The 26,667-nt window shown below is 52.5% G+C and overlaps 3 protein-coding genes across 3 annotated transcripts in view; 2 read left to right on the top strand and 1 right to left on the bottom strand.

The window, feature by feature from the left end:
- The first annotated feature begins 4,042 nt into the window (after positions 1-4,042).
- On the top strand, positions 4,043-12,733 carry LOC112987157 (protein DGCR6). The gene is made up of 5 exons (XM_064522372.1): positions 4,043-4,232; positions 4,308-4,468; positions 5,082-5,182; positions 9,667-9,807; positions 11,675-12,733. The coding sequence occupies exons 1-5, from the start codon at positions 4,114-4,116 to the stop codon at positions 11,756-11,758; spliced, it is 606 nt and encodes a 201-aa protein (XP_064378442.1). The 5' UTR covers positions 4,043-4,113; the 3' UTR covers positions 11,759-12,733.
- Positions 12,734-17,117: 4,384 nt separating this feature from the next.
- On the top strand, positions 17,118-26,660 carry SLC7A4 (solute carrier family 7 member 4). Its single transcript, XM_064522362.1, has 5 exons — positions 17,118-17,266; positions 19,437-20,500; positions 20,680-21,356; positions 22,632-22,740; positions 24,431-26,660. The coding sequence occupies exons 2-5, from the start codon at positions 19,519-19,521 to the stop codon at positions 24,622-24,624; spliced, it is 1,962 nt and encodes a 653-aa protein (XP_064378432.1). The 5' UTR covers positions 17,118-17,266; positions 19,437-19,518; the 3' UTR covers positions 24,625-26,660.
- The window catches only part of LRRC74B (leucine rich repeat containing 74B), a 29,434-nt gene continuing 24,119 nt past the window's right edge, over positions 21,353-26,667 (bottom strand). The window contains exon 9 of the mRNA XM_064522367.1: positions 21,353-21,488. Coding sequence (XP_064378437.1) covers positions 21,477-21,488 — 12 coding nt within the window. The 3' untranslated portion in view covers positions 21,353-21,476. The remainder of the gene's footprint in view (positions 21,489-26,667) is intronic.

Here is a 26,667-nt window from a genome sequence, read left to right as displayed (position 1 = left end):
ATGGGATTTAGAGCAGATCATCTGCCAGGAGCCTGCCCTCTGCTCAGTTTGTTGGTGCACAGCAGCTGCATATCAGAGATCTCCAGCCATGGCTAAGGGCCACGCGCATGACAGGTCCCTTGCAGCTCTCTGTGCTGGGGAAGGTATGTGGCTGAGCACAGGAGGTCCCAGGTAGAGACTCAAAGGGGCAATGGGACGAGGGTGGCAGCCTGTGCCAATGCTAGCAGCAATTTCCCCCAAAACCCCTGGCAGAGAGGACCCTTCTTCTTCCCTGTGTGACACCAGCCAGCCAGCAGGTAAGGACACCCAAACTGGGCCAGGCTGCCAGCAGCAGAAAGAGCTCCAGTCCCTCCAGAGTCAGCACCAAAGGCACATCCCAGCTTGGGAGGAATTTGAAACTCGTTCCTAATAGGAATTATTTGTAGTCAACAAGGTTGTGGGACAGGCACATGGCACAGAGCCCAGGTAGCTGTTCTGCCAAAGCACTAAGGAGCTGGAAGCCAGGAGAAACACTACAGATGCGGCCAGGCAGCTGAAAGCAATGCCAGGCTGCTGCAAAAGGCATGACCACAGCACACAGGGGAAGGAGCTACGTCATGGCCATGGGGGAACCAGGAGGCTACAAGGATTCAGCACATTAGCTCTGGTGATAACAAAGCACAGCAGGGCCCCAGCTCCCTAATATGGCCTGCTTAAACTGCCCAAATTCATGTATGTAACAAATGCTATCATCAAATCTTCTTGCCAAAGGATGGCAAAGGTTTGGGGCTTGGGTCAATATACTTCTAATGGTGCTTTTATGCTAGTCTTCAGTATTGTCCCAGCCAGAACTGGCAACACCATGGCTAATACCTCTTAACTAAAAGACGTGTTTTCTATTCCTTAGAATCAGGCCAGACTGAAACCACCTGGGCTCTGTGCCACATATCTACTCTGGCAGCTAAATCTTGGCAAAATGGTTTGGCTGTTTCTGAGAATGGGGTTAGGAAAATGGAGGTTGATTTGCTCATTAAAAATGTACCACAGCCTTTTCATGCAGACACTTCTCCTTCTGGGGACTGCCCAGATGGCTGGGTGTATCTGCAGCCAGGACTGAGCCTTCCTGCCACCTCTACCACGGTTATGGGCCAGACCCCTGATACAGGCACTGAATGGCAGCAGCCAGGGTCACATTCAGTTTCTAGAAGTCTGTGTTCAAAATACTGAAACGAAGCCAGTTTGCACCACAACCCACAATCCAGGGAAATCAAGTGATGCTGGTTTGAACGCTCAGGGCTCTTTGCCTCCTGCTCCCTGCAGGGTCATGTCCACCCACTGGCTGTCCGGCTGCTCCTGCTGAGGCTGCTTGTCACCCCTGTGCCCAGCAGCGAGGCTCCCTGCTGCTCCCTCCCAGCACAGGACCCTGTCTCACACGGCACAGGATTCAAGGGGCCCCACCTCTGCCTCCTTCCACTGACAGCTCACGTGGTGTGTTGGGCACAACACAGGCTGTGTCATATTTGTGCTGTGGAAAAACACATTTTCCCACTCTTACGATCTAGTTTCAATATAAACATCCCCAACCACTGCAAAACATTCAGACTATATCCCCTGGCTGGCACGTTTCAGCCAGCTCCTGGTTCTCTACCACAAGTTGACCGAGGCCTCAAGACTCCAGGCATCAGACCCCTGCAAATTGTCCCTCGCCCCTTTGCTGGGCTCAGGCTCTTTGCAGAGGCGAGAATAGGAAGCAGGAAGACTGCTCATCTTCCAGCTCTCGCTGGACTCCGGCATCTGGAAGGGAGGTGGAATATGGCTTAAAAATAGGCAGAGTGAGAAGCAGGAGAACAAGGACCACAGTGAAGGAGGAGGAAGAACGACAGCCATGGGAAGGGCAGGACAGAGGCAGACATGGCAGGATTAATTAAAGGCATTGGTCTAACCGACCCAGGGGCAGGAGGCTCTGTAGTCAGCCTACCTAATGTCTCTCCAGGACCTGGGATTTGGGGATCACCATCCTTGGACAGAAATACGAGGCAACCAACTCTAAAAAAAGGGACAATTTATATTAAGGGACATTTTAGAGACACGCCATTTCCCTGGTATGTTAAGTATTCTTCTCTAAAGTGGACATTCCTACTACCCTCGAGTATACAATGAAATTATCGTAAGCTTTGAAGTAATATTAAAAAAAACGATACTTCTTAAGCTTTTTAATACATTTCAGTGTATCCTTCTTTTTTCTAATTCAATTCAGGAATCTTTTTATGTGTATCACTGAAATTAATTTGAAACTTAGCCTTTGCAAAAACCTACTAAATATTGATCTCATTACCTGTACAAAAGTGCTTCACAAAAAGAAAATATTTTCATTCCAACAATGCATTTGAAGTAGAAATGAATTTAATAAATTCCATGTGCTGCACAAAAATTAAAAGAGCAAGGACTTGAAGACAACATTTCCTGGTGTTCTCAAAACACGACCATAACGTACAGAATCTCTCCATTCTCAGTACTCCCCAATCAATCCACAAACAGCTTTGTTGCCCAGTTTGCTCCAGCCAGCAATGATAAAAACTCCCTTAAAGTCAGTATTTTTTTCAGAGAAGGTGGCTGGATCACATTAAAGTATGTTTTGTATGTACTGAAATCAAAATGTGAAGTCAGTTATTTGAGAGCTAAAGTATACCTGACTGAAGTAGGAACAACGCTTGGAGGTGGCTGACTGATAATTGTATTGGGAAGTAAAGTGCAGCACATGCGAGTATGTGTTGTCCTAGTTTGGCGGCTGGCAGAGAAAACTTTTAGCACATTTTGAATGAAGCAGGAGTGTTCAGTCGTTACCTTTTTCCTTCTGACAGAACGTAAAAAAAGTACAACTGAGCATTCAGCCCTGAGTGTGAGATTCATCTTACTTCATGTGAGACATCTAATAGCTGTCTAAGCCCAAGTGAGTCTTCCAGGGTTTCGTTGTCCAGTTAATGGTGAGGAACAGTTACTCCCAGGTGCTAGTTTATCCTGGTTCTCTCCGACATTATTCTCAGACTGATGAACTGCCCTGCAGAGATGTCTATTCCTCTTCGTTTATTCGCGGGAAAACCTAACAGCTGTCTAGAAACGGACCTCTCACTATGAGACACCTAAACTGGGAGAAGAAGTATCGCACCTCCAATGGGCAGTAGCAAGTTCTAATAACTGAAAGATCTTTCAAACGCTTTCAGTTGCAGGAAAATCATCCTGCATGGACAGGCCTCAAAAATTCCAGATATTTAAGGATGACAGACTAAAATGCCTACTGTGATTCTGCAATTCTTTTGACACATAAAGTCATTAAAAACATTTCAGCAGTCTTCAAGAGCAAATAATGATGTAATGTGAATGTTCCTTCCTGCACTACGTGATGTGTGAGACAAACCATGACCTAGAAGAACATATCCATTCTCGTTTTCATGAATTTGTAGGCTCTTCAGTTGCCCAAAGTTAAGATTAGCAATGCCCGTTGAAAGCACATTTCCAGAATCCAAATCCTTGGATTTGATTGCATTAACTCTTTGCATTTTCAAATACTCCTGGCACAGGATCATTGCTGCCCCAAAAATAATCAAGCAGATAGTGGATCGTTTCCATGTCAACCACGTATGAACAGCTCTCAGAGAAGTGTTCCTATTTCCGTGGCTTGAAAACTCTGCAGCAACAGCCGAAAAGGACTTATTTTGCTGTAAATCCTTAGTTGTCTTCTCAGTCGAAAGAAATACACTGCTTCGCAGTAGGTGTATTTGTCCCATCACAACACACCATACCGGCGAGCACCGACCATCTCCCCGGTCAGCAGGGAGATTTCCTGACGCTGCTGCCGTGACGGCCGCGACCCCTCCGGGAAGGTCTCCCGGCCTAAGCAAACACCGAGATAACACCCAGGCGCGGCCCCAGCCCGCCGCCCCGGCCCCGGCCCCGGTCCCAGCCCCTGCCCCGCCCGCCCGGGAGCCCCCGCGGCCCGGCCGGGCCCCGCCGCCGCTGCTGCTGCTGCGCCCGCGGCTCCCGCCAGAGGGCGGCGCGGGCGGGCGGGGCCGCGCACGTCGGGGCGGCGGGGGCGCGCACGTCGCCGGGCCGGGCCTGGCCGGGCCGCGCGGGGCCATGGAGCGCTTCGGCGGCGGCTACGAGGAGGCGGCGGCGGCGGCGGAGCTGTCGCGGCAGCAGGAGCGGCACTACCAGCTGCTCTCCGAGCTGCAGGCGCTGGTGAAGGCGCTGCCCAGGTGAGCGGCGCGGCGGGCGCGGGGCGCGGCGGCGAGGCGGGCGCGCTCACCGTCCCCCCCCTCCCCCGCCCGCAGCAACTGCCAGCAGCGCCTGTCCTACACGACGCTGAGCGACCTGGCGCTGGCGCTGCTCGACGGGACCGTGTTCGAGATCGTGCAGGGCCTGCTGGAGATCCAGCACCTCACCGAGAAGAACCTCTACAGCCAGCGCCTCAAGCTGCACAGCGAGCACCGCGGTGAGGCGGCGCCGGGCAGCGGGGCGCCGCGGCGGGGGGGCGGGGTGGGGGCGGGGCCACGGCCCGGGGAGAGGGCGGGGGCAGGGCCGGCGGGGGCGGGGCCAGGGCCCGGAGGAGAGAGCGGGGAGCGGGCGAGGGGCGGGGCCAGGGCCGGAGGGGCGGGCGGGGGGCGGGGCCTGGGGGGAGCGGAATGGGGGGCGGGGAGCGGAGCGGGGGGCAGGGGGCGGGGGGGGGCCGGAGCGGGGCAGGTGTGGGGCCCCGGGGAGCGGGGTCTCGGGGGAGCAGGCAGGGGGGCAAGGCCGGGGGGGGGCAGGGCCTGGGGAGCGGGCAGGGGGGCAAGGCTGGGCTGGCGGGGGGTGTCCAGGGCCCCGGGGAGTGGGCGGGTGGCAAGGCCAGGGGGGGCCCGAGGGGCGGGCGGGGCCTTGGGGGAGCGGACAGGGGGGCAAGATCGGGTGGGGGGTGGTCCAGGACCCTGGGGAGCAGGTGAGGGGCCTCGGAGGGGGGGCTCAGGTACCCGGGGAGCGGGTGGGAGGGGGCCCAGGGCCCCAGAGAGTGGGTGGGGGGCAGGGCCAGGCCGGGGGGGGGGGGTGCCGCTGACCCCTGGCTGTGGCAGGGCTGAAGCAGGAGCTCTTCCACCGGCACAAGGAGGCCCAGCAGTGCTGCAGGCCGCACAACCTGCCGCTCCTGCGCGCGGCCCAGCAGCGGGAGATGGAGGTAAGGGGGGGCCGGGCCGGGCCCCGCCGCCCCCGCGGAGCCTTGTGCGCAGCCGCCGGGGTCCCCGCCCGCGGTCGGAGCTCGAGGGGCGCCGCCACGAGGTGCCACTGACGCTCCCTGCGGGCTCTGGGCGCCCCTTCGGGGTTTGCCTGCAAACCCACCGCCGCTGGATGGGTACGTTTTCCGCACCCTGCCCTTTTTAGGGATCCCTGTCCCCTTGGACACCCGCAGCGACCCCCTAGGCTATTGCCGTCCTATGGCAGTTGGGGTCCAGACGCGATCGGGGAATCGTGAATGTTCAAGGAACCTGCTCCAAAAGCGCTTGGCCCTCTCTGCAATACGTTAGTGAGCCTTTATGCGTTATACTGTGGGCTTAAGCCTGTGTATGGATGCAGAGCAATGTAATACAAAACAGGAACAGCATGTGTAAAATTTACCATTACGTGGCTAACGTGGGAAGGCAGAGAATATTCAAAACTCATATTTTACTTTATTACACAAATAAGTAAGAAATAACCTAAAAACCCTAAACTCAGGTATTGTTTCTTAGAGCATCTCAAGGCATTGTAGAAGGGAATTTCACCATGAGTGGCAGGTTCAGTCCCAGAGGAATATTGTCTCTTTATCTTACCACTAGAGTATAGATAACTTTATAAGGTAAGGGGGGGAAAAAACTTTAGAAGGTAAGGGAAATTACAAGTAGCTAGTTATCTTCATCAATGCAATTTAAATATATGTGTGACCTTATTTTATAAGGCAAACACATAACTCTGAATACGGGCTGTTTGCTGACCTTTGGTCATGTGAATGACCACTGCGTTGGAATCATTTCTGGTTCTTTTGTCTTCCCGTTTTCCGCTTACCTCATTTGCTATTAAGATGACTGAAGCCAGGCTGGGCCTGTATTATCTATACCTTTTACTTCTGTGTCTAAGTACTGTACCCTTGCAGTATAGTAGCAAGTAATAATCTATACTGCCTGTCCTAGGACATTTCCAATGTTATTTTCACTCATTAAGTAGACTTTATAGTAATGAGAAGATGAGCATACCCATATATGTTCATCTGTTTTTCCTTTTATTGTATCATGTATAACTTTTTACCTGCTTCCTTTTGCTTTTTCTGTTCTGTTGTCCTCTGTCAGGTGTTACTACATTTACTATTTTTCCCTTTTTAAAATTATAATATTTCTGTTATACAGCATTTTGGGAACAGATTAGTCATCTTAGTCACAACCGTTACTTGTCTAATCAGAACTGCTCTCTGTGGTTAAAGGTTTTGAAGACCAGTTCCCACAAGACAGCTTGGGACTGGACTCACAAGAGGGATAATATAGTATGTATTTTTTAGATGTCCAACTTTCTAATGGAATCTGCAGTACTGAAGAAGCTTGACCCAGCATAGTGGCTAGCCAGTCACCTGAGCTGAAGCAAAAGCTTGTGTTTAAACCTTACTTTTCTCCAAAGTTTGGTCATTTTCCTGTAGCTCAGAAACAGGGGCCTATCCCAAACTGTATTTAGATACACAGTAAGTGGAAGAGGAGGTGGTATGGTACCTCCTCTGACCCCCAAGTCAGGCAGGAGGTAGGAAAGTCTTTGGGAAATTTGGGAGCCAAAGGATTTGAATCCTTCATTTCTTTTGTAGACAGAGCCTGAACCTCTGGACTGGAAAATATCTAAGGATAGAGCTTTGTTAGCTTCATAGGATAATTTGTGTTGGAAGGGACCTCGGGAGGTCTCTGGTCCAACCTCCTACTCAAAGCAAAATCAGCTGTGAGGTCAGACCGGCTTGCTAATGGCTTTTGTCCACTTAAGCCTTTAAAATCTCAAAGGATGGAGGCTGCACATCCTCTGAGCAATCTGTTCTACTGTTTGATTGTCTTTATCATGCAAAAGTTTCTCCTGTCTTCTCGGTATTTCTTATTGGCACTCTTCCAATTTACATGGCAATTTAAATATTTATTAGAAAAGAAGGCAGGCAAGAGAGAGTGAATTTCCTCTCATGAGGAGACATTTTGGATGTGCGTGGAGGATTCATTCCAAACCCTGATCCAATTAATACTTACTGTAAAGTGCTGAATATTGTCAAGGCTTAGGCAGGAGTGAGAAAGCTGTATCTGCTTGCTATTGTCAAGATACAGGTGACTGTACCTATGCTGCAGTCACAAATTCAGGCTTCTGCAGAATTTTACTAGTAAAAAAATAGGCACTAGAAGAATTCTGATGTTAAGGCATTTGGGTGTCTTTGAAAACAAAAGGCACTTAAAAAACAGATTTTACTGCTTCTGGCCTTTGACACAAATAATTAGTTGTGTGTCACTCACTCTGTTCACATTCTGTAGCATCCCATAATAAATATGAGAAAAATAGCCCCTCCATCTTTCCTTTTATTGAGGTTTAAACTGTCTTGCATTACTTCATATTTATTCTAGTAAGAGCATGCCCCCAAGAGTTTGCTATGGAGAAGCTGAAGTATGGTAATCTTTTGATGCATCAGTGCTGCATCCTCCTTGTCATTTTCGTTTTAACATTTAGGACTTTGCATACTTTTTGGTGCATTACTCACAATGTCATAGTCCATAAGCACATTACAGTAGGAAAAGCATAATGCTCTTTTTAATAATGTTCTGTGAAGCTTAAGGTAGCTTTCCCAAATCTGTGGAAATAATTAAAAATTTAAGACACTGGCTGCAGTATCTTCAAGAAAGGTTACATTAAGTAGCTCCTTCCGCATGTAAATTATAATTTGTCTTTGTTTAGGTCAGGCCTTTTTCAGATAGCTTCTGATATTTTTATGTTGCAGGGAAACCTCAGCCTTTTTCCAGACCGTTTAGGACTGAGACCTACCTCATTCAAATTCTGACTTTTCCACAGGACTTAAAACCGTGCATGGGCTCAATTTCCCATATAGAGGAACTGTCTAGGTCGTCTAAACCACCAGCCATTGGTGTAGGAAATCCTAGACCTCATGACCTCTCCCTTTCTGTGCAATGAAGCTAACTTATCTCCCTTGAATGTTTCCAGCTAACCACTCCGCTTTGTTTACCATGTTATGAAGGGGCAGTGTTGTGTGAGTAATATGTTTAAACTTGTGTCATTTAATTCCTACATGGGAAGGAGCTTTCCTTTGTATTTAGATTGGATTTGACATTTCCTGACTTTCCCTGAGGCTTGCGAAGGGATTCTGGTGTTCAGTGCAGTGCAGTAGTGTGTGATTTCATATTGGTGTGATCTTACCTCGCCGTGTTTTTGGCTAAGGTGGGCTCTGTTTGTCCCAGAGAGTCCTTTCACATTGTTCTTCCCTCTCTGCAGTCTGGCAGAGCTGCTTTTACCGTGGTAGGTTGAGGTTATCTCTGTAACTGATATGCAGTGTGCCTTTCTGCAGCTAGCGATATTGTTTCTAGAGCATGCCCCAAACACACAATTTCCACTGTGCCTTTGAAATAGCAAGTAATTGTTGTTGCCCTGTGTTACAAGGAGAGGTGAAGGGGATCACTTGCACCAGGCCGATTACACAATGTGCCTGTGGCAGAGCGAGTTCCAGCTCTGCTGTCCCTTGCTCAGGCAGCTAGACTATGCCTTTATCATGCTCTGATCTCCATTTCTTCTTCTGCAGTAAGGTGTTTTTCTGCAAGGCTTAGGCAAGTGTTTGCAAGGCAAGGGAGGCCAGTGTTGTTTCCTGGTAGGACTGTTTGGGGAAGTCCTTACATGATGACATTCTCAGCTTCCCATAAATAGAGTTCCAGCTTCTTGCAGTTCCAAGCAAGACTTAGTTTACTGTTGTCAATACTGGGCAAAATAAATTGACTTTCCTTTTATAAAGTTAGCAGTTAGAGGAGTTTAGCTCCGTGGATAGACTGGGAGTTGGTCTGATTTACAGGTCTAGCTGTCTTTGCATGTTAGTGCTCAGAGAACATGGAAGCTTTGGGAGGCATTTGAGTTGGCATTGCAGTGAGCTTCAGGGGCCCCTATTACTTGTCTGAGTCTCTCTTCAGCTTCTCCAGTGCTATGAGGGATATGTGATTCTTGGACTACTGACTTCTTTAGCATATATACTGCTGGAGTGCTCAGCTACAGCCTGCTGGTCAGATGTTGGCTCATCAGGAGAAGTCATTCAGACTGTGACCTGGTTCATATGGCTGCTTTCCTGTGCACAACTCAAAAATGTACAGAAACCAGGATGTATGAATTGTTCAGGTAGTGGCAGCAGACTGTTCCAAGCTACTTCCCCTCTTCTTTCTTGAGCAGTAATTTGCAGTAAGGCGTGGTGAGTACCATAACTGGACAACGTAAGGTATGGGGCTGTGCTTGCTGCCCTCTGCTGTCTTTGGAGGGGCAAGGTTGTCAGAGTTCGAGCACTTTAGGATCTAGCTTTTGGGCTTCAGTAAAGGACGTAGAGATGAGGAAAATAATAGTAGACAGGAGGATATTTCACTTTCTCTGTTGAAAACCAGAATATTAGCTTGAATATTACATTCTTTTCAGGCTGTGGAGCAACGAATTCGAGAGGAACAGCGAATGATGGATGAGAAAATAGTCTTGGAACTGGACCAAAAAGTGATAGACCAACAGAGCACCCTGGAAAAGGCTGGGGTGTCCGGGTTCTACATCACCACAAACCCCCAGGTTAGTGTATAAGCAGTGAGTATTGGATCTGACTGTGCTATTGTGCTAACATCTTTAAAAGAAAAATAAAAAAAAACCCACTCTTCCTTTCTTAGTAAACTCTGAATAGCTGTCTCAGAAAGAATGATTAGTCTTCCTCCTCATTAGCTGATGGACCACGTGCCCTGGTCTGATCTGGTAGCAGGGTTTGTAAATAAGCAGCAGAAATCCACAAGACAGGACAACATCCCCAGCCTTCGGCAGTTTTTTTCATACTGTGGTGGGAGTAAAGGCAATCTGTGACTCTCGGGTGCATATGTATAATACTAAAATGAATACATGAGTAGGTTTATCACTTTTATACCTAACTTACTTCTATCAATTGCCTTCAGGAAGTCTTTTATTGTTTTTTAAGGCATCTCATTAATTCTTGCATGTGTCTTGTTGGAGATGACTATATTGGATTGAGATTAGAGAATTGTTCTTGGTTTCTCCAGTGCATCTCTTCTGAACACTTGAGAGCAATAGTGTAGTGTTTTTTTCTGTTTTCTAACACCATCACAGGAATGGAAAAATAAACTTCCAAAATCTCATCATAATGCCTCAGAAGTTTGCAGAGAATGCAGAAACATACTATTCTTAACTCTGTTTTTTTTCAGCTGATTAGATTTCATTTCGATAAAGACTTTCCTGCCAGAGAGGAAAGACAGCTTAAACCAAGTTGGTTAAATAGTCATTTTCTAAAACGAAAGCAATTCCTGGTTGTGTAGCCTTGGACAAGCCCCTTATTTTTGCTGTGCTGCTGTTCCTCATCTGTATAATGAAAGTAGCTTTTCCATCCTCTCTGCCTTTTGTGTTATTTCCCAAATAATAACTCTAACAGGGTTCCTATTTGCTATTTTTATTTGTTTGCTTTTATGATAGGTGGAAAATAGGACCCAAACTTTGGCTTGTGTCTGTGAATGTTGCCATAATACAAAAAGTTATTGCTAAATCTAGTTGTTTTCCATAAATTTCCCATCATCCCATGTGTTTTCCACAGTTTGTTGTATGAAATGCCTATTTATGCAGTTTTTATATTTTTACAAAAATAGATTTTATTTCCATAAAGTAATGTCTACAAGTCTGAGTCACAGGACAAAGGTCCACTGAATTAGGTACTCCCACATATGCAGGGCAAAATACAATCTGTCCTAAATGACTTGTAATAGAAATGTGAGTAAAGAACAAACAGATGGGTAAGGAGAGCATAAGGAAACAGTAAGTTGATGTTGGTGAATATAGGAGATGGTAATATCAACTCAAAGTGTAGTCGTGGAAAAGGGAATATTTGAAGCAGAATGAAATATCTAGGGAGAATTTTATACACCAGCACAGCAGACTACAATTGGAGAGCATCCACAGTAATTCTTTCTGCTTCCTTCTCTTCTGTCCTGGAACAAAATCAGGGCATTGAAGATGCTGTTTGAGAACAGTGGGAGGGAGCTGTGCCTATTTGGAGAAATTGCTCCGATGTGTGTGGCATGTGCATGTGTAATGGGACATGGCTACTCCAATCCTGTGGAGGTCGTGTGGTTAAAAAGAAAAAAACCTGCAAAACTGACTGGCCTGATAACCCTCACTAGATTTATTGTTAAATAACTATCAAGAAGAAATAACTTTTTTGAATCATTAATGATTCCTAAAGCACTCAGATTCTGTAATACAGCTATGACGTGCAGCAGATCTTGTAAGATGATACTATCCTGCATTTTGTAGAAATGCTTAAACTAGATTAGGTCTTTGTTTTGAGATTACTGTCTCTTGAGTGGGTGGTACAAACCAGTTCTTTCTGCAGAAGAGGATGGGATCATCTTGTTCTTGCAAAAATGTCTGTCTTCCTTTACAGGAGCTGACTTTACAGATGAACTTATTGGAACTGATTCGGAAGTTACAACAGAAAGAATCCCAGTCAGAGAAGGCTTTTTCCTAAACAAGCAAATCTGCTGTTTTCTTTCCAGAGTTTTCTTCTGACTTCCCTCTAAAAAATAGACTATTTAATGCATTTGCTCTATGATACATAAGGAAGAGGCTACTAGCCAGCAAGCGTAGAAGAATTAGCTGAGGCCTGTAGATAACCTTTAGAGAAGGGGGGAAGTGGACCTCCAGAGCAGAGGGGGTGGCTGAAGAGCATCTGACCGCCTTTCCAGTCCTCAGAGCAGGATGCATGTTGCAAGTCCCGCTGTGTTGCTGCTGATTATAACTGTTGAGGAATTCCCGCTTACCTTCATGCAGAGAGTTAATCAAAATTAGTAATTCGTGGGCCTTCCTAGTATGGTTCTTTAGTGAACAGCATTATCTCTTCCATCTCCAGAGTGCAGTTTCTGAGGTGATGTGACACATTAATCGTATGCCAACAGGTCTGGAAGTGGCAGCTCCTTTCACTTGAAGCATGTCTGTGAGGCAGGAGGTGGCAGGAGGCATTTGTTTGCTGTGTATATATAGTCTGTGATGTCAGCAAGGGGTTTATGAAACCAAAGACTAGGCCAGGCACTGAGTCAGGAAACTCAACCCAGTACTGTATTGATGACCCTTGCATGTGTAGGTGAATCAAGCTGAATTTGTGAGCAGTGCCATCTGCTCCAAATTACAATCTCCTCTTCTGATTCAAGGAGAAGTGAGCGTCTCTGATAAGGAGTGGAAGAGGTGAGTAACTGCCATATCAGACAGGAAGCAAAGCGGATATGCCTTCCGGGCGGGCTGTGTGTGGCAGCTGAAAAAAATCTCCAAGGTTTATGTACAAGAAGATGCTTGTGTATGTGGTGAGGCTCTGTCCACCTGCATTGGACTATGATATTCAGGGTATTTTTACCTGAGTGGGATAGCAGAAGAGGCTGAGAGCATTTGCTTTGTTACTTTAAGGTAGTTTCCAAATGGAGAGAAATAAAATATTCTGTCAGCCTTCTGAGACTGCAGCTTTCTGAATGTCAGTGATTACACTTCTGGTTCTTCCATGCCTGCTTGGTGAGTATGAGTTTGAGGGGTGCACTAAATTAAGGGTGGTAGGCTTGAGTTGTTCCTAAGAACTTCCGTGGTGGAGCTTATAGCTTCGACAGCCAAGAACCTCAGTCCATCGTTCCTCCCTGAGCCTCAGTGCAGGGAAGGAATCGGAGTACATGCTGCTTCCTTGTGAAAAGAGGTTGCTGCAGATACAGAGGAGCTGTGTTGTTGCCAGGTAATGTGCAATGCACAGCCTGCTCTCAGGAAACTGGATGGTGGAAGGGAGAGTCTGTAGGCAATTTTTTTTTTTTTTCATAGATAAATGTGTCCTCAAATCTGAGCAGCTGTTGGGGTTGGATCAAAGACACTTGCTTTGAACCCAGTGTGTTGTAGGGCTTGGATTACGCCCAGGTCACTGTTTAAAGGTTCTCTGACCTCTCAAAGCAAGGATTATTTTGGGGAGACAGCTCCTTCGTGTTACATTTTGCTCTTGCCTGCTTCCTCTGCTATTGATGGAACCATCTCTTTTCACAGCAGAAGTAGTGTTAGAAGATTCAGTATGTTGTTAATCACTGAAACTGGGAGATGGGTTATTTCTCCTTATTCAAGCTAGTGTATGTCCTTGTGTTCCTATGAAAGCAAATAACTGAAGCTGTAGAGGTTTTCTCTAAATTGGGGGAGAACCTGGAGAAATGCACTGAAGCTAATTTTCTACAGCACTGCAAGGAGCAAAGGGGCTTTTGTAAATCCAGGGCTGAGACAAACTCCTGATTCCATCACTGCTTTCCCCTCACTGGAACATGCTGGTGCAGTTCAATAGCTGGAGACAAACGGTGTGTCTCTGGTGAGATCTTTCCTCCCTGAGGAAAATTCCCAACTGGAAAGCGGGGTGAAGTAGTAGGAGATCCTACTTTGAACTTTGTGGCCACTTGACCCTCAGCTCAGATCCTAGGAGCCCTGCACTTGACTGCTGAAACACTGAGGGGCAAAGTGAAGTTCTTGGACAGCTGTTTCCTCTTTGGAGACGTCTTAACTCTGCTTCTGAGAACACTTAGAGAAACAAAGTATTCTCTGAAGCTGACCAGGTAAAGAAAGGATTTGTATTCCTCTCTGCGTGGCCAGAGCTCTTAGTGAGGAAATCACTTCCTGAGTTGGCTGGTGTCAATGAGGGGGGCAGGTATTAAGTATGGGTCTGATTTCAGGAAAGGAGGTTGAGTGCATGGATGTTCGGGGAGTACTGCTGCTTCCCCAAAGGACCCTCCCTTCTTTGACACAAGCACTCTTGCACTGCTGGAGCGAACGCTTCAAGGCAGGAAGCTTCCTGCAGTGGGAGTCTGCAGGAGCTGGTGGGACTCACAGCTTGGCTGGAAAAGCTCGAGGTTACCTGTTGGCAGGAACAGCGAATGCAGAAGCTCAGGATTGCTGTGGGAGAGCTTCGCTCTGCTACGCCGGCCCTGGTCGGGGGCTGTAGTGAAAGAGCAGAGCCCACCTTGTGCAGAGGCTGCCTACGTGCAGCAGGAGACATGGTGCAGGCCACGGACATCTGCCCTAATGCTGCCTTGTGCTCTTCTGCAGCCCGAGCACTGCAAAGCCTGGTCCCAGCCCTCGCGGCAGCACCATGGCAACGAGGGCCAGCCGCAGCTCTTGAGCAGGAGGTTTTCTCGTTCTTCCTGCTCCAGCCATCTGGTTTCGGTTGCTTATAGCTCTGCCAAGCAAACAATCCAAGCTGAAATTTTCCATGCCTACAGTCTGCCTCAGGTTGTATTTTAAAAAGGCTTTCTGAGTGAGGCAGAGAATTACAGATCAGTGAGACGTGGTTAATTGGCTGAAAAGATTATTTAAAATGAATAAAGCACCTGGGATAGCTCATAATCTGGAAGGGTTTCATCAGCACAATTTCAATGAAAAAAAAAAAAAAAAAAAAGGTCAGCCCCCACATGAGGCACTGCTAGAAAGTATACAGTTGAGGATATGCAGATATTTTTCCAAAGAAGTTGTTTCTGCAGCAGGTTTTTCTACCCTTTCCTGCCAGCACCCCACATCAGTGCCTTTATATCACCGGAGGGCAATGCCTTCCTACAGGACTCGTTGTGGCCATGCTATTGCAGTTGTGCTGTTATTGCCTGTAATGTTTAGGTTAGAGTCAAATCTTATGAGAATGATTCAGAGGAGCTGATCTGGCTGGAAAGGCTACAAAGGATTACTGGGCTTCAGCAGGCTCAGCTCATTGATGCAGTTGACTCTGCAGTCCCTGAGCACGAGAGCTGGCCCCACGGAGGCAACAGGAGCACGTGGCTGCTCAGACCGCCTTTAACCACACGTGGGGCTGTACCTGAAGATACTGCCAAAGTCTTGTTGCATGCCAGAAGCAACATCAACAAGGAGTGCAAAAGAGGAGGATTGAGTTACCCATTCTCATCCTGGGGAGAGGTGACCAAAGGGAGTGCTACAGCTCTGTGCCCGTTCGGTGTTCATTAATGGACTCGAAAGGTGAGTGAGCAGTGACATTAGTGAGGGGCAAATCCGGTCTCCTGCTTTCTTTTTCTACTCCTTTCTAAATTGGACAGGAGGCTATCAAGGTCTCCTCCAGGTAAGGAAGTAGATTCAGTGGGGATAAAAGTGAAGTTACGCACATGGGAGAACTTAGTGTCAAATGACAGACTCTGAGTTTACCATTACCACTCGGGAGTGAAATTTAGGGGTGATGATTGAGGTGCATGGAAACATCAGCTTTAGTGTTCCAGAGTGATCAGAAAATCTAATGAGACATTAGGAAAGGAGAAGAAAATGGAAAACATCATGCTTCTATAAAGTCTTTGATAAATCAGCACTTGAAACATGGATCCCTTAATCCCCAAAAGGAGAGCTGGAAGAAATTCTGAGAAAGGCAGTAGGGAGACCAAAGCTCTGGACCACCTGCCATGCAAGGAAGAACCAGCCACCGGGAACCAGGCTGGATTCTCCCATCTGGAAACAGGACACCTGAGAGGGGACAGGACAGAGAGAAAACTGCAAGTGTCACGGAGAGGGTGGGTAGGAACTTCACTCTCTTCAAATAAAAGAGCTGGGGTGTTACATGAAGATCTTGAGCCAGGTCCAGAAGAAACGAAAGGTGATTCTTTGTGCAACAGATAGCAGAGCTATGACACTCCTTGGCATGGGAGGTTGTGGATGTGAAAAGTTTAAATTGGTTCAAGAGGAGATGAAGAAGGTTTGGAAGAGAAATTCATTATGACTTAGTAAAAGAAAATCACATCTCAAAATCTCTGAGCTGCAGAGGCTTGGAGCCTGGTGGAGCAAGGTGGAAGTATTACATACTCAGTTCTTATGCTCTCCCCCAGGGACCAGCTTTTTGTCACTCTCAAAGGCAGGACCTTGAGCTGGACAGGCCTGTTCATGTGTTCCAGAGGTCATCTTCCCCTTTGCCCCTCTAGCTTTTTTTTATTTCCTCTCTACACCTCTACCTTTTCATGAGAAATATCTGAGCGTAGAGGTGGCCTCTGTCCTTTAGCCATGAGCTCTAGAACGTAGGTGGAACTCCTTAGGTTAAGGAAAGGAGCAGGGTCTGTGTCCTTCACTCCATCTAGAAGTACCTGTGTCCATCAGCCTGTATTTGGGACAGCAGCTTCACCCTCTACTGTTTCCATGTTAACGCTCACGCTGCAGCAGTGAAGCCCTGTACACCCATGGCGATCTGTATCCAGCCTGCAGATGCTGCCTAGGGGCATAACGGGACCCTGTGCAAAATCCTGCCATTTGTTCTTGCCAGGGAATGTGCAGTCACACACCGCCTGCTCCACCACGGTGGTCTTCAACATCTCTGGGCATTTTCCAACTATCTGAAGCCTTGTCCCTAAACAAAAGTGTTTCAGCTTTGTTCAGCCCCCCAGTTTCAAAGATAATCCTTTAATTCTGTTGGCACCAGCACAACCTGGGTTTCTCTTGCAGCATCCCAAAACGCGTGGGTTTGGAGCCTCGGTGGGTTCTTCACCCGACCCCCTGCCCTTAGCGCGGTGGGGAGCCCCGGCCTAAAGGGGGAAGGGACGGCGCAGAGCTGAGGCCGTTCCCCACCAGCACCCGCCGGTAGGACCAGGCCCGGGGGAGGCTCTGCCCCACGTGGCCTGCACGGGGCTCCCCGGCTGCCCACGGGCGCCCCGGGCCTCTCGCGCTGCCGGCGCCGCCGGGCCCGCGGCCTCCCCTCGGGGCCAGCAACGCCCGGGGCTGCCCGGGGCTGTCGGGCGGCGGCCTCCGCGGCGCCCCCGTCCTTCCGCCGCCGGGCCGGGACCCGCGGGCGGGGCCGCGCCGGCCGCCAGCGCGGAGAGGCGGGGCCGGGGCCGGGGCGGGCCGCGGCGGCGGCGGCTCCGCGGCGGAGCAGGTGCGGCCGGAGCCGCGGCCGGTGGCGGAGCCGGGGCCGGGGCCGGGCGCCCCTCGCCGCGCCCCCGCGGAGCGGCCGTGACGCAGGGCCGGCGGCACCGCCCGCCTCGGCGCCGCTCCAGCGCAGGTGAGCGCAGCACCGGGCACCGCGATGGGCCGGGCCGGGCCGAACCGGGCGGCGGGACCCCCCCCCGGGGCCGGACGGCGTCCCCAGCCGGCGCGGCGGGGCGCGGGGCGGGGCGGGGCGGGCTGGCGGGGCCGCGGCCGCACCGTCGGGTGCGCGGCTCGGTGCTCCGCGGGCTCGGGGAGGCTGCGCTGGGGCTCGGCCGCCGCCCGGAGGGCGACGTGTAGGCAGAGCCGGTCAGGATTTAAACTTTCTCCTTTTCCCGGCAAAGGAGCGAAACGGTAAAAATAAAACCGGGGGCCAAACCGCGGTCCCGGGAGAGCGCAGCGAAGGGGCCGCTCCCCCGGGAGCGCGGGCTCCCGCAGCCCGCCCGGGGCCACCCCCCCGCCGGCCACCCCGTGCCCACCGGGCGCTCTGCGGAGCTGCGGCCCTGCCGCGGAGCCTCCGCCTCCGATAAATGACCGCTCAGACAAAGGGCGCGGGCACCTGCGGCCTGGCCACAGGTCAGGCTCCAAATTCCCGCTCCGGGAGCGCGTTCCTGTCCAGGGGAGCCCGGGCGGCTCCGGCGGCACGGTTCGCACTCCCCTCTCCCTCTCCGAGCTGGGGCGGAGGCAGCGCTTGAGCTGGGAGCTCAGCTCAGCGGCTGCGGGAGGGGCTCGGACCTGGGTCTCCTCCGGGTGGGTCCGTATGGGGCCACGGGCGCGCCATCCCCTCCACGCAGCTTGGCAGTCGGTCTTCACATCCTCTTTCTGCTGAAACGGTTTGGTGAATTTGGGTCAAGTGCACAAATATTTCTGATGACAACCTTTTTTTTCCCCTTTTTTGGCAAAACATGCAAGATTTGCGCAGGTGTCGCTGCGAGCGCAGTTGGGGGTGGCTCAGCTCCCCTCCTGTAACACATAGCAAATGTAACCGATGCAGGCAAAGCCCAGTTCCCCCATGGACCAGGGATCATTGCCACTGGCTCAGGATGGCTGGGGTCTTTCTGCAACCTTTAGGCCTCGGAGCTCGGCGAGAGATGGGCCCGGGGGGGGGTTGGACAATCAGAGCTATGGAGACCCGTGTTTTGGCTCTGGGTCCTCTACGGAGGGCCTGTGGTCTGGGGACTGCAGATGCACGGAGATGTGCCCCAGCGCACAGCCCTGGGGTGTGGAGGAAGAGGAAGGTGGCTGGAATGGGAGAGCCTGTCTGTGTGGCCTCAAACTTCCAGACAGCTCCCTAGGAGCAGCCATGAATTAGAGCCCTCACATACAAGGAGCTGCATCCTCCCACTGCCTTCAGCCGCTCAGAGACAGCTGCCAGCTCCCTTCATCCTGTGTGTGTCTGGTACCCGAGCGGCTGATATGTCTTCTGTTCTGGCAAAGGACGCCCACGTTATCCCTGGAGCAGGTCTGGAATTCCCTGTGCCTGGCCTCTCCACGCTGTCTGCTGCACAGCTCTGTGCCTGGATTTTCCCTGCGGAAGCAGCGAGATGCCGGGTGGGGAAGAGCCACCTCAGTAGGTTCCCAGCTTGCCAAGGCTACCACCGGGAAGTGAGAGGGCCAGGCAGGCATTAAAAGGTGGAGGGGGAGCTTCAGAGAAACATTCAGCGGGGCTAAAGCTGCTTGATTTGGGCTTTAATGCAGCTCCATTTTAAAAAGAAAAGCCAGGGAAATCCTATCCTGTTGATGCTGTGATTTCCTCCTGGCCCATCCTCTGGGTCAGCGCCGCAGCACGGGTCTCCACTGTGTGAGCGTGTGGGTGGCCGGCAGGGACGGCTGGGTCTCCTGTGCCAGCCGCCCTGGAGGAGGACAGGCACAATCCGGGGCTGAGGGACAGAGGGACACGTAGACCCAGGAGGTTTCAGTCTGGGCAAATGTGCCCCAGTGATTTTTTTGCCCTGTCCCCATCACTTCTGACCTGGCGCTTTGAGGCCGTCTTCCCTTTGAGTTTCACTGCACTCACCAGGCTGCCCAGCTCTTTGCCGAAAGCAGCTGAGGGGTGCGATCAGGATGATGGAAGACAGGGCAGCTCAGACGAGTCTCTGCAGGGTTGTGCTAAGGTGACTCAGCCTGGCTCAGTCCGGTTCAGCAGAATGCAGTCGGAGCATTTTTTGAGCCGAGCCTTACTCTGAGCTGGCGTTCGGGCTGTCTGTGTGGATAGGCTGGCTCACACCTTCCTGCTTCCCCACTAGGTCTCTGAGCAGGGATATCTTGAGGACCTTGCTGCTCTGTTCCCCCTTGCATTGCCGGAGGGCAGGGCCCTGTGTGTCCAAGATGGCGAGATGGCTGCCTCGCTCTACAGACCTGACCCGCTTCTGCCAGAAACTCAACCGAGTGAAGACCTTGGAGGACGACATGATGGAGACATCCTTGAACAGATGCCTCTCCACCGTCGACTTGACGCTGCTGGGCATCGGGGGCATGGTGGGCTCTGGGCTATATGTCCTCACTGGCACCGTAGCCAAGGAGATTGCTGGCCCTGCTGTCATTGTCTCCTTCATCATTGCTGGCTTTGCCTCGCTCCTGGCTGCTCTCTGCTATGCTGAGTTTGGGGCCCGGGTACCCAAGACAGGCTCTGCCTACATGTTCACCTATGTGTCTGTAGGTGAGATCTGGGCCTTCCTCATCGGCTGGAATGTGCTGCTGGAGTACATGATCGGAGGAGCTGCGGTGGCCAGGGCGTGGAGTGGCTACCTGGACTCCATCTTCAACCACAAAATAAAGAACTTCACCGAGACCCACGTTGGCACGTGGCAGGTGCCATTCCTGGCGCACTACCCAGACTTCCTGGCGGCTGGCATCTTACTAGTAGCCACTGCATTCATCTCCTTTGGGGCCAAAGTTTCCTCCTGGCTCAACCACATCTTTTCGGCCATCAGCATGGGTGTCATCCTCTTCATTCTCATCATGGGCTTCATCCTTGCACAGCCCAAGAACTGGAGTGCTCAGGAAGGAGGTTTTGCCCCACGCGGGCTGTCAGGCATCATGGCTGGAACAGCCACCTGCTTCTACGCCTTTGTGGGCTTTGATGTCATAGCAGCCTCGAGTGAAGAAGCCAGGAACCCGCAGAGGGCAGTTCCTAGGGCGATAGCTTTCTCCTTGGGGCTGGCCACTGGGGCCTACATCCTAGTGTCCATGGTGTTGACGCTGATGGTGCCCTGGTATACACTGGACCCCGACTCTGCCCTGGCGGATGCATTTTACAGGAGGGGTTACTCCTGGGCAGGATTTCTGGTAGCTGCTGGCTCCATCTGCGGTGAGTACAGGCAGGCTGGGGGGTGGCGGTGGGCAGGACAGGGCGGGAGCTGCCTGCCCATCTCTCCCTGGGTTGGTGTGTGTGAGCTTGGGGCTGCAGTGCTCTCGGCTGGGCTTCTGGGGTGGTTTGCGCCATGCGGCAGGTCTGACACGGGGGTCCACTCTCTGCCTCTCCCTCAGCGATGAACACGGTCCTGCTGAGCAACCTCTTCTCCCTGCCGCGCATTGTCTACGCCATGGCGGAGGATGGACTCTTCTTCCAGGTGTTCTCCCGGGTCCACCCGCGCACGCAGGTGCCCGTCATTGGCATCGTGGTGTTCGGGGTGCTCATGGCCCTGCTGGCCCTCATCTTCGACCTGGAGGCCCTGGTGCAGTTCCTGTCCATTGGCACGCTGCTGGCCTACACCTTTGTGGCCGCCAGCATCATTGTGCTGCGCTTCCAGCAGCAGAAGGTGGATGCTCCTGCCCAGCCGGCTGGCAGACGGCCCAGTCCTGAGGCCAGCGAGGGCCCTGCCACCGGCGAGCTGAAGGAGTACGAGTCCTTCTCTGACAAGCTCCAGCTGGTGGATGGAGACAAGAGCAAAGAGCAGCGGGAGCCGGGGCAGCTGAAGGCAGCTTTTGAGCCTTACCTGGAGTTCCTCAGTGACTTCTACCCAGGAGAGGTGGTCACCATTGCTGTGGTTACCCTGATGGTGTCTGCCGTCTGCCTGTGCTCCATCTTGGTGTTTGGCAACACCCACCTCCACCTGCCAACCTGGAGCTATTCCCTGCTGCTGGTCCTCTTCAGCCTGGGGTTCCTGCTCAGCCTGCTCCTCATCTGGGCCCATGAGCAGCAGCGCAGCACGCAGACCTTCCAGGTAGGCGCTGGGGGGTGGAGGTTGCACTGGGGGAAGGCAGGACGTGCCCCTCTGCCAGGGTCAGCGGGGTGGAGCAGTTCTGATGGACCCATGGGAGGCCCCAGTCACCACTGGGTAGAATCACTGCAATAGCTGAAGAAGGGACAAGGAGGAGGAGAGTGTTAGCGAGCAGTGAGCTTGGGGAGGTGTTGGAGAGTAGCTCACAGCTGTGCACAGCTGGATGCCAGGGACAGAGAATAAAGGACCAATTAGGGTCGGGCAAAGAGGAGTAGTGACTCTGTAAGGGACTCAGTGCTGTGGGCAAATCTGGTGGGGTGTGGGTGGTGGTGCCGTGCTGTGGCTAGGAGGGCAGACATGATCCCGGGCTGTGACATCAGGAGGGCGGTGCTGAAGAAGACCTGAAGAGGTCCTGTCCCCTGACCCAGGGCGTGATCCCCTCTGCTGAGACCATCCCTGGCAAATGTTGGGCAAATGTGTCCTTCAAACCCTGTGGTGGTGGCAGCCACATCCTAGGAGCAGATGTCCCCAAGTGCCCCAGGCAGTGCTCTCAGCATTTCCTAACGTCTCACAGCAGGTCAGGACTCCATCCTATCCTGTCTCTCAGGGAGCAGCATGTTTTGCATTTGAGGGTCACAATCCTGCCTTCCCTGGTCCTCCCTCTTCCACACTAGGTAGGCCCTGTTAAGGGCAGCTTGTGGGGGAATCAGCTGCTAGCTTTCCTTCTGCCTGTCCCCACTAGCTCTGCCTTCAGTGTTCAGGACTGAACTCCTTTCTTTGGCCTCCAAATCGTTTCTGTACCTCTCTTATTCCTCCTTCTCCAATTTTCAACACTTCTTGGTCCTAGAAGAGTCCTACCATATGCTAAGGTAATACCACCTCTCTACCATGCTCCCTGCCCCTGTGTTTGTAGGAGGACCACACTATTGTGGATGGCACTAGGAGCTTGTTTGGTCCTTGTTATTACTGTGACCCCAGATGTTTCTGGAGCCCTTGCTCCCGAGTGCCCCATGTCCACCCCATGTCCCATGCTTGGCACTTGTCCTGTTGTTCCTTTTGGCTGTCTTGGACTGTTTTCAGAAAGCCCGTGTGACTGGGGTTCGGGTCACTTTGTCCTTAGTATTTACCACTGCTAGGTTTTCACTATTTTTCTGCAATTTTAAGGATGAATAACGCTGTCTTCCAGAGTGGTTGCCCACAGCCGTGTCTGATGTCTGTGGGAGCTGCTGGCTGCTGTGGGGCAGGTCTCTCTCATCACTTGCTCTGTTTTTCTTGCAGATACCCCTGGTGCCCCTGTCCCCAGCACTGAGCATTGTCCTGAATATCTATCTCATGCTGAAGCTCAACTACATGACATGGCTCCGGTTCGCTATCTGGCTGATCATAGGTGAGTACTTCTGCAGGGGTATAAACTCCTGGGAAATCAGTGGCCCTTTCAAGGAGAAGGGAGTGAAATGTCCAGTGCTGAGCTTGCATGGGGAGCTCTGGAGGATGTGGTCAGAGCAGGCAGAGAGCGGGAGAAGAAGGTCAGCAGGGATCTCCTTCCTCTCAGCTCGGATGTGTGCATACTCGGTCTGTTCTCATGCCAGCAGTGTCCGGCGGCTTCAACAGCTCTTTTCCCCACTGTTTATAAATTTTATAAAGTGCATCATACCCCACTCTCTGCCTTCAGTTTCCATTCAGAGGCACAAGCCAAGGTTTTTGGGGGTCTCTCTGTCACTCCTTGGTTCCCTGACTGTGTTACATCTTTGTTGCTGTTTCAGTTTGGATCCTCCTTTATAAAAGCACTGGAACAGAGCTGCATCTTATCCCAGAGGCAGTTTGCCAGTGCTCACAAAGTCTTTCGGAGCTCCCTGTCTCCACGCAAGGTGCTTCTCCCAGTGAGCCTGGGAACTGAGTTTGCCTCTCTTTGCTGTAGCCCACTGGGAGATTTTCTTTCCGCATTCAGCTGGTTTTAAGCTTTCCTCATCACATCCAACCCCTACCAGCCAGCAGAAGTGCTCAGGGTTACCCCTTAGATGTGTGGCACAGTCCTGTACCATCCCTCTTGGATTCGAGCCCTTGAGGCCCTTTGGTTCTTCCCATACAGCTTCCTCATCCTCTCCTGCACCGACAGCACTAATTCTTGTTCAACCCATGAGCAAGTTCCCAGGTTTTGTGCCAAAACAGATCTTCGAGGTGCTCCCCTTGGAGTCCTTGGAGTGCTTCCCTGCACCTTCTCTCTAAGGACTGCTATGGTCCTCTTTCCTCTGGGTACATCCTTCCCCATTTGCCTCATCCTCATCCTTTCCGATTCAGTTTCCCTTGGGCCTTTGTGCAGACAGATTGCTGGAAACCAGACCAAGGAAATCCCTCTTCCCTCTGCTCATGGCAGAGAACATCATCAAGGAAGGCAATGCTATCAGATTAGCTGGCACAGTCTGCCTTCAGGGAGCACGTTACATTTGATCCTATGTCTTTGATTTTTGTTCTCCAGCACTGAGACTAGCACCTTGAGTGCAGCTGGGATCAGGCTCTCAAGCTTGTGTTTACCTGGAAAACTGACTTCTTCCTCTGTAAATCTTCTGACTGCATCTGACCATCTCTAGTCCCTACCTGAGCTGGTGAAGATCCTGGCTGCCCAGGCTGTGATTCCATGTGCCAGTTCTGCTGCTGGCTGAGGAGGAGATAAGCTTTTTCCCCTGCCTTAAGCACAGCCAGCTTTTAAATGACGTGTGCCTGAGGCTGCTGCAGGAGCTTGCTGAAGAACTGGCTCCCTGGAGAGGGACAGGAAGAGGCGATGGCCTCTGCGGTTCAGTTGTAACCCGCTGAGAGGGCAGATACCACATCAAAGGGGCTGCCTGGGGGAGATGGAGAGTGAGCTCCTGTGAACGGAGTGTGGAAAGGCCCGTGGAGAGGGGGCTGGGATGGGAATGGGGCAGTGACGGGGCCCCCACAGGCACCGCGGTATGTGCTGCTCTCTCAGGACGCCTGACTTCCCTTGGCCGCATCCGGAGGAGCAGGCCAGCCACGCAGGGCTCCTCTGACCTCTCCTACAGTGGGTTCTCTCTGTTTCTCCTGCTCCCTCCCTGCTCCAGGCCTGCTCGTGTACTTCGGTTACGGCATCTGGCACAGCAAAGAGAACCTGCGGGAGCCCAAGCCGCAGCGCGTGAGTGCCCGGTACGTGGTGTTTCCCAGCAGCAGCCTGGAAGAGACGGTACAAGCCGTCCAGCCGAGCCCCCAGCCTGCCGCGGGGCTGCCGGATGCAGACACTGAGGAGTCTAAGAGATGATGTTGTAGGGGACGGGGCATCTGGGTCACCAAGGCTCTGGGAGCATTTGCCCCCCACCCCAGACAAGGCCTAAACCCCCCACTCTCCCCAGTCTCTTCTGCAGCGAGAGCCACCAGGGCCAGGTCTGCCCTCGGCGTGTGGCTCTATCTGAAGAGGGGGACCGTGACACTCGTGCATCCCCACCCGCTCCCAGCAGAGCATGGTGGGGGGGAGCTGGCTCCCTCCCTTCCTATCCCCAGCACTTGGGAACGAGCTTTCATCCTCCGAAACCCAGTGCCTGGCTTGGTGACAAGGATCCTCGTCCTCACCAGATTCCCCAGAGCCCCAGGCCGAGCCTGCCCAGACCCCCCAGCAGCACATCTGGTTTCCGCTGACCCAGCAGTGTGGGTCCTGAGTTGCCGGGGATGTGGGGGGGGCTGGGGCAGACGGCCTGGGGGGCTGTCTGTCCTGGCCGCAGCACAGGCTTTTTCTGCAGCCCTGGTGCCTCCTGTACTTCTGAGCCCGCTAGCGGAAAGAGGCAGGGGCCAGCAGAGCCTTTGGCTTGAGAAGGAGCCAAGTGCAGTTCCCTGCCTGCATCCCCGTGCTCTGCAAAGACAGCAGGCACCCGACCTGCTGCTGGCCGTCCCCTCAGCTGGCTGGTGTGCACTGCATTGGTCCAAAAGGTCGGGCTGAGTGGGGCCAGGGGGCAGCTGGGGGGGTCCAGGCCTTTGGGAAGCATGTGAGCCTGGATGAGTGGCCGGCTGCTCACAGGATGCAGACAGATAGCTTGTTCTTCAGCAGGACTGCAGGAAATTCAGTGCAGTCCTATGCTGCAGGAACCTGCCTCCCTCTCCCAGGCTGCTGATGTCAGGCTGGCTCACTGACAGCAGAGCATGGCTGGTTGAGGGCCGTGCTGGAGTCTGGCACACGGCTGTACCCCTTGCCCCGCTGTGGCCATGCCTGGCTGGTCCATGAGGTCCTGAGGATGGCACAGTCATGGGGCCCAGACCTGCTCCTGTCACACGGGCTCTGGCAACCACCAGGGCCAGGCTCCTGCCTCAGCCCTGCACTAGGCGTGGGCACTCAGGACCCTGGATTTGTTGCCTTGTCCTCTGCAGTCCCCAGTGGCCTTCCCTGGGCTGCAGTGCACTGAGCACAGCTGGCTCTCAGCCCTTCTTCTCCCTGTGCCCCAACAGCTCAGCCTGGGCCACAACCTGCACAGGCAAGGAGTGCTCAGCCCACCGTGCCTGCTTCTGCCAGGCTGTCGGTTGCCCAGCCCGTGCTCAGGACGGGGCTCCAGAGGTGCTTTTTGGTGTCTGCCCCTCTCCAGCAACGCCCCGTGCAGTCCAGGGCTCACGATGATGGTTGTGGGGTGAGCCCCAGGAGCCCCTGCTCAGCAGCTCTGCCGAGATGGCCCCAGCAGGGACACTGCAATTGGCCACTCAGGCACATGGACAGCCCCTGCCTAAAGTGCAGGCCCACATGCTTTTAAGCATGTGTTGGAAGAAATATATGGAGGAAACAATCACTCAAGCACAAGGTTGCCTAACTGCTGGGCCTTGCAGCATGGACGCCCTGGTCTCTGCAGCCATGGTGGATGTGCAGCAGCCACTGCATCTTCCTGTGGGGGCTGGCTGTGCCCCACTGAGGAGCTGGGGACAGGCAGCAGGCAAGCCGGTCCTGTCCCTTCTCCTGTTTGGCCCTGGTTGCTGGCTGGTCTGAGCCTGTCTGGGGGCCTAAAGAACAGGGTGCACATGGGGAGAGCTCTGCACCATGCACCAGCTCTGTGGCGAACCCGCTGCGGCGCTCTGATGGCTTGCTGTCTGCAAACGCTGCTCCTCGTCCTGCCTTGCCCTCGCGCTGTAGCTGCTGTCTGGCCCCTACCCTGGCGCTTGCACTGCTGTCGTTTGTCGAGAGACGCGGCGCAGCGGAGGCCGCTGCTGCCAGCAGAGTGGTACCTTCCTGCCATGTCGCAGCCCTGCTTGGCACCTCTGTATAATGGCTTGTAAGAGGAGGGCTGACTCGGCCACCCTCATAAACACTGGTTCTGTAATGGCTCCGACT

The sequence above is a fragment of the Dromaius novaehollandiae genome, chromosome 17, assembly GCF_036370855.1.
Source record: "Dromaius novaehollandiae isolate bDroNov1 chromosome 17, bDroNov1.hap1, whole genome shotgun sequence".
NCBI lineage: Eukaryota > Metazoa > Chordata > Aves > Casuariiformes > Dromaiidae > Dromaius > Dromaius novaehollandiae.
The sequence above is the reverse complement of the archived record's forward strand: the minus strand, read 5'-3'. Positions and strand labels throughout refer to the sequence as shown.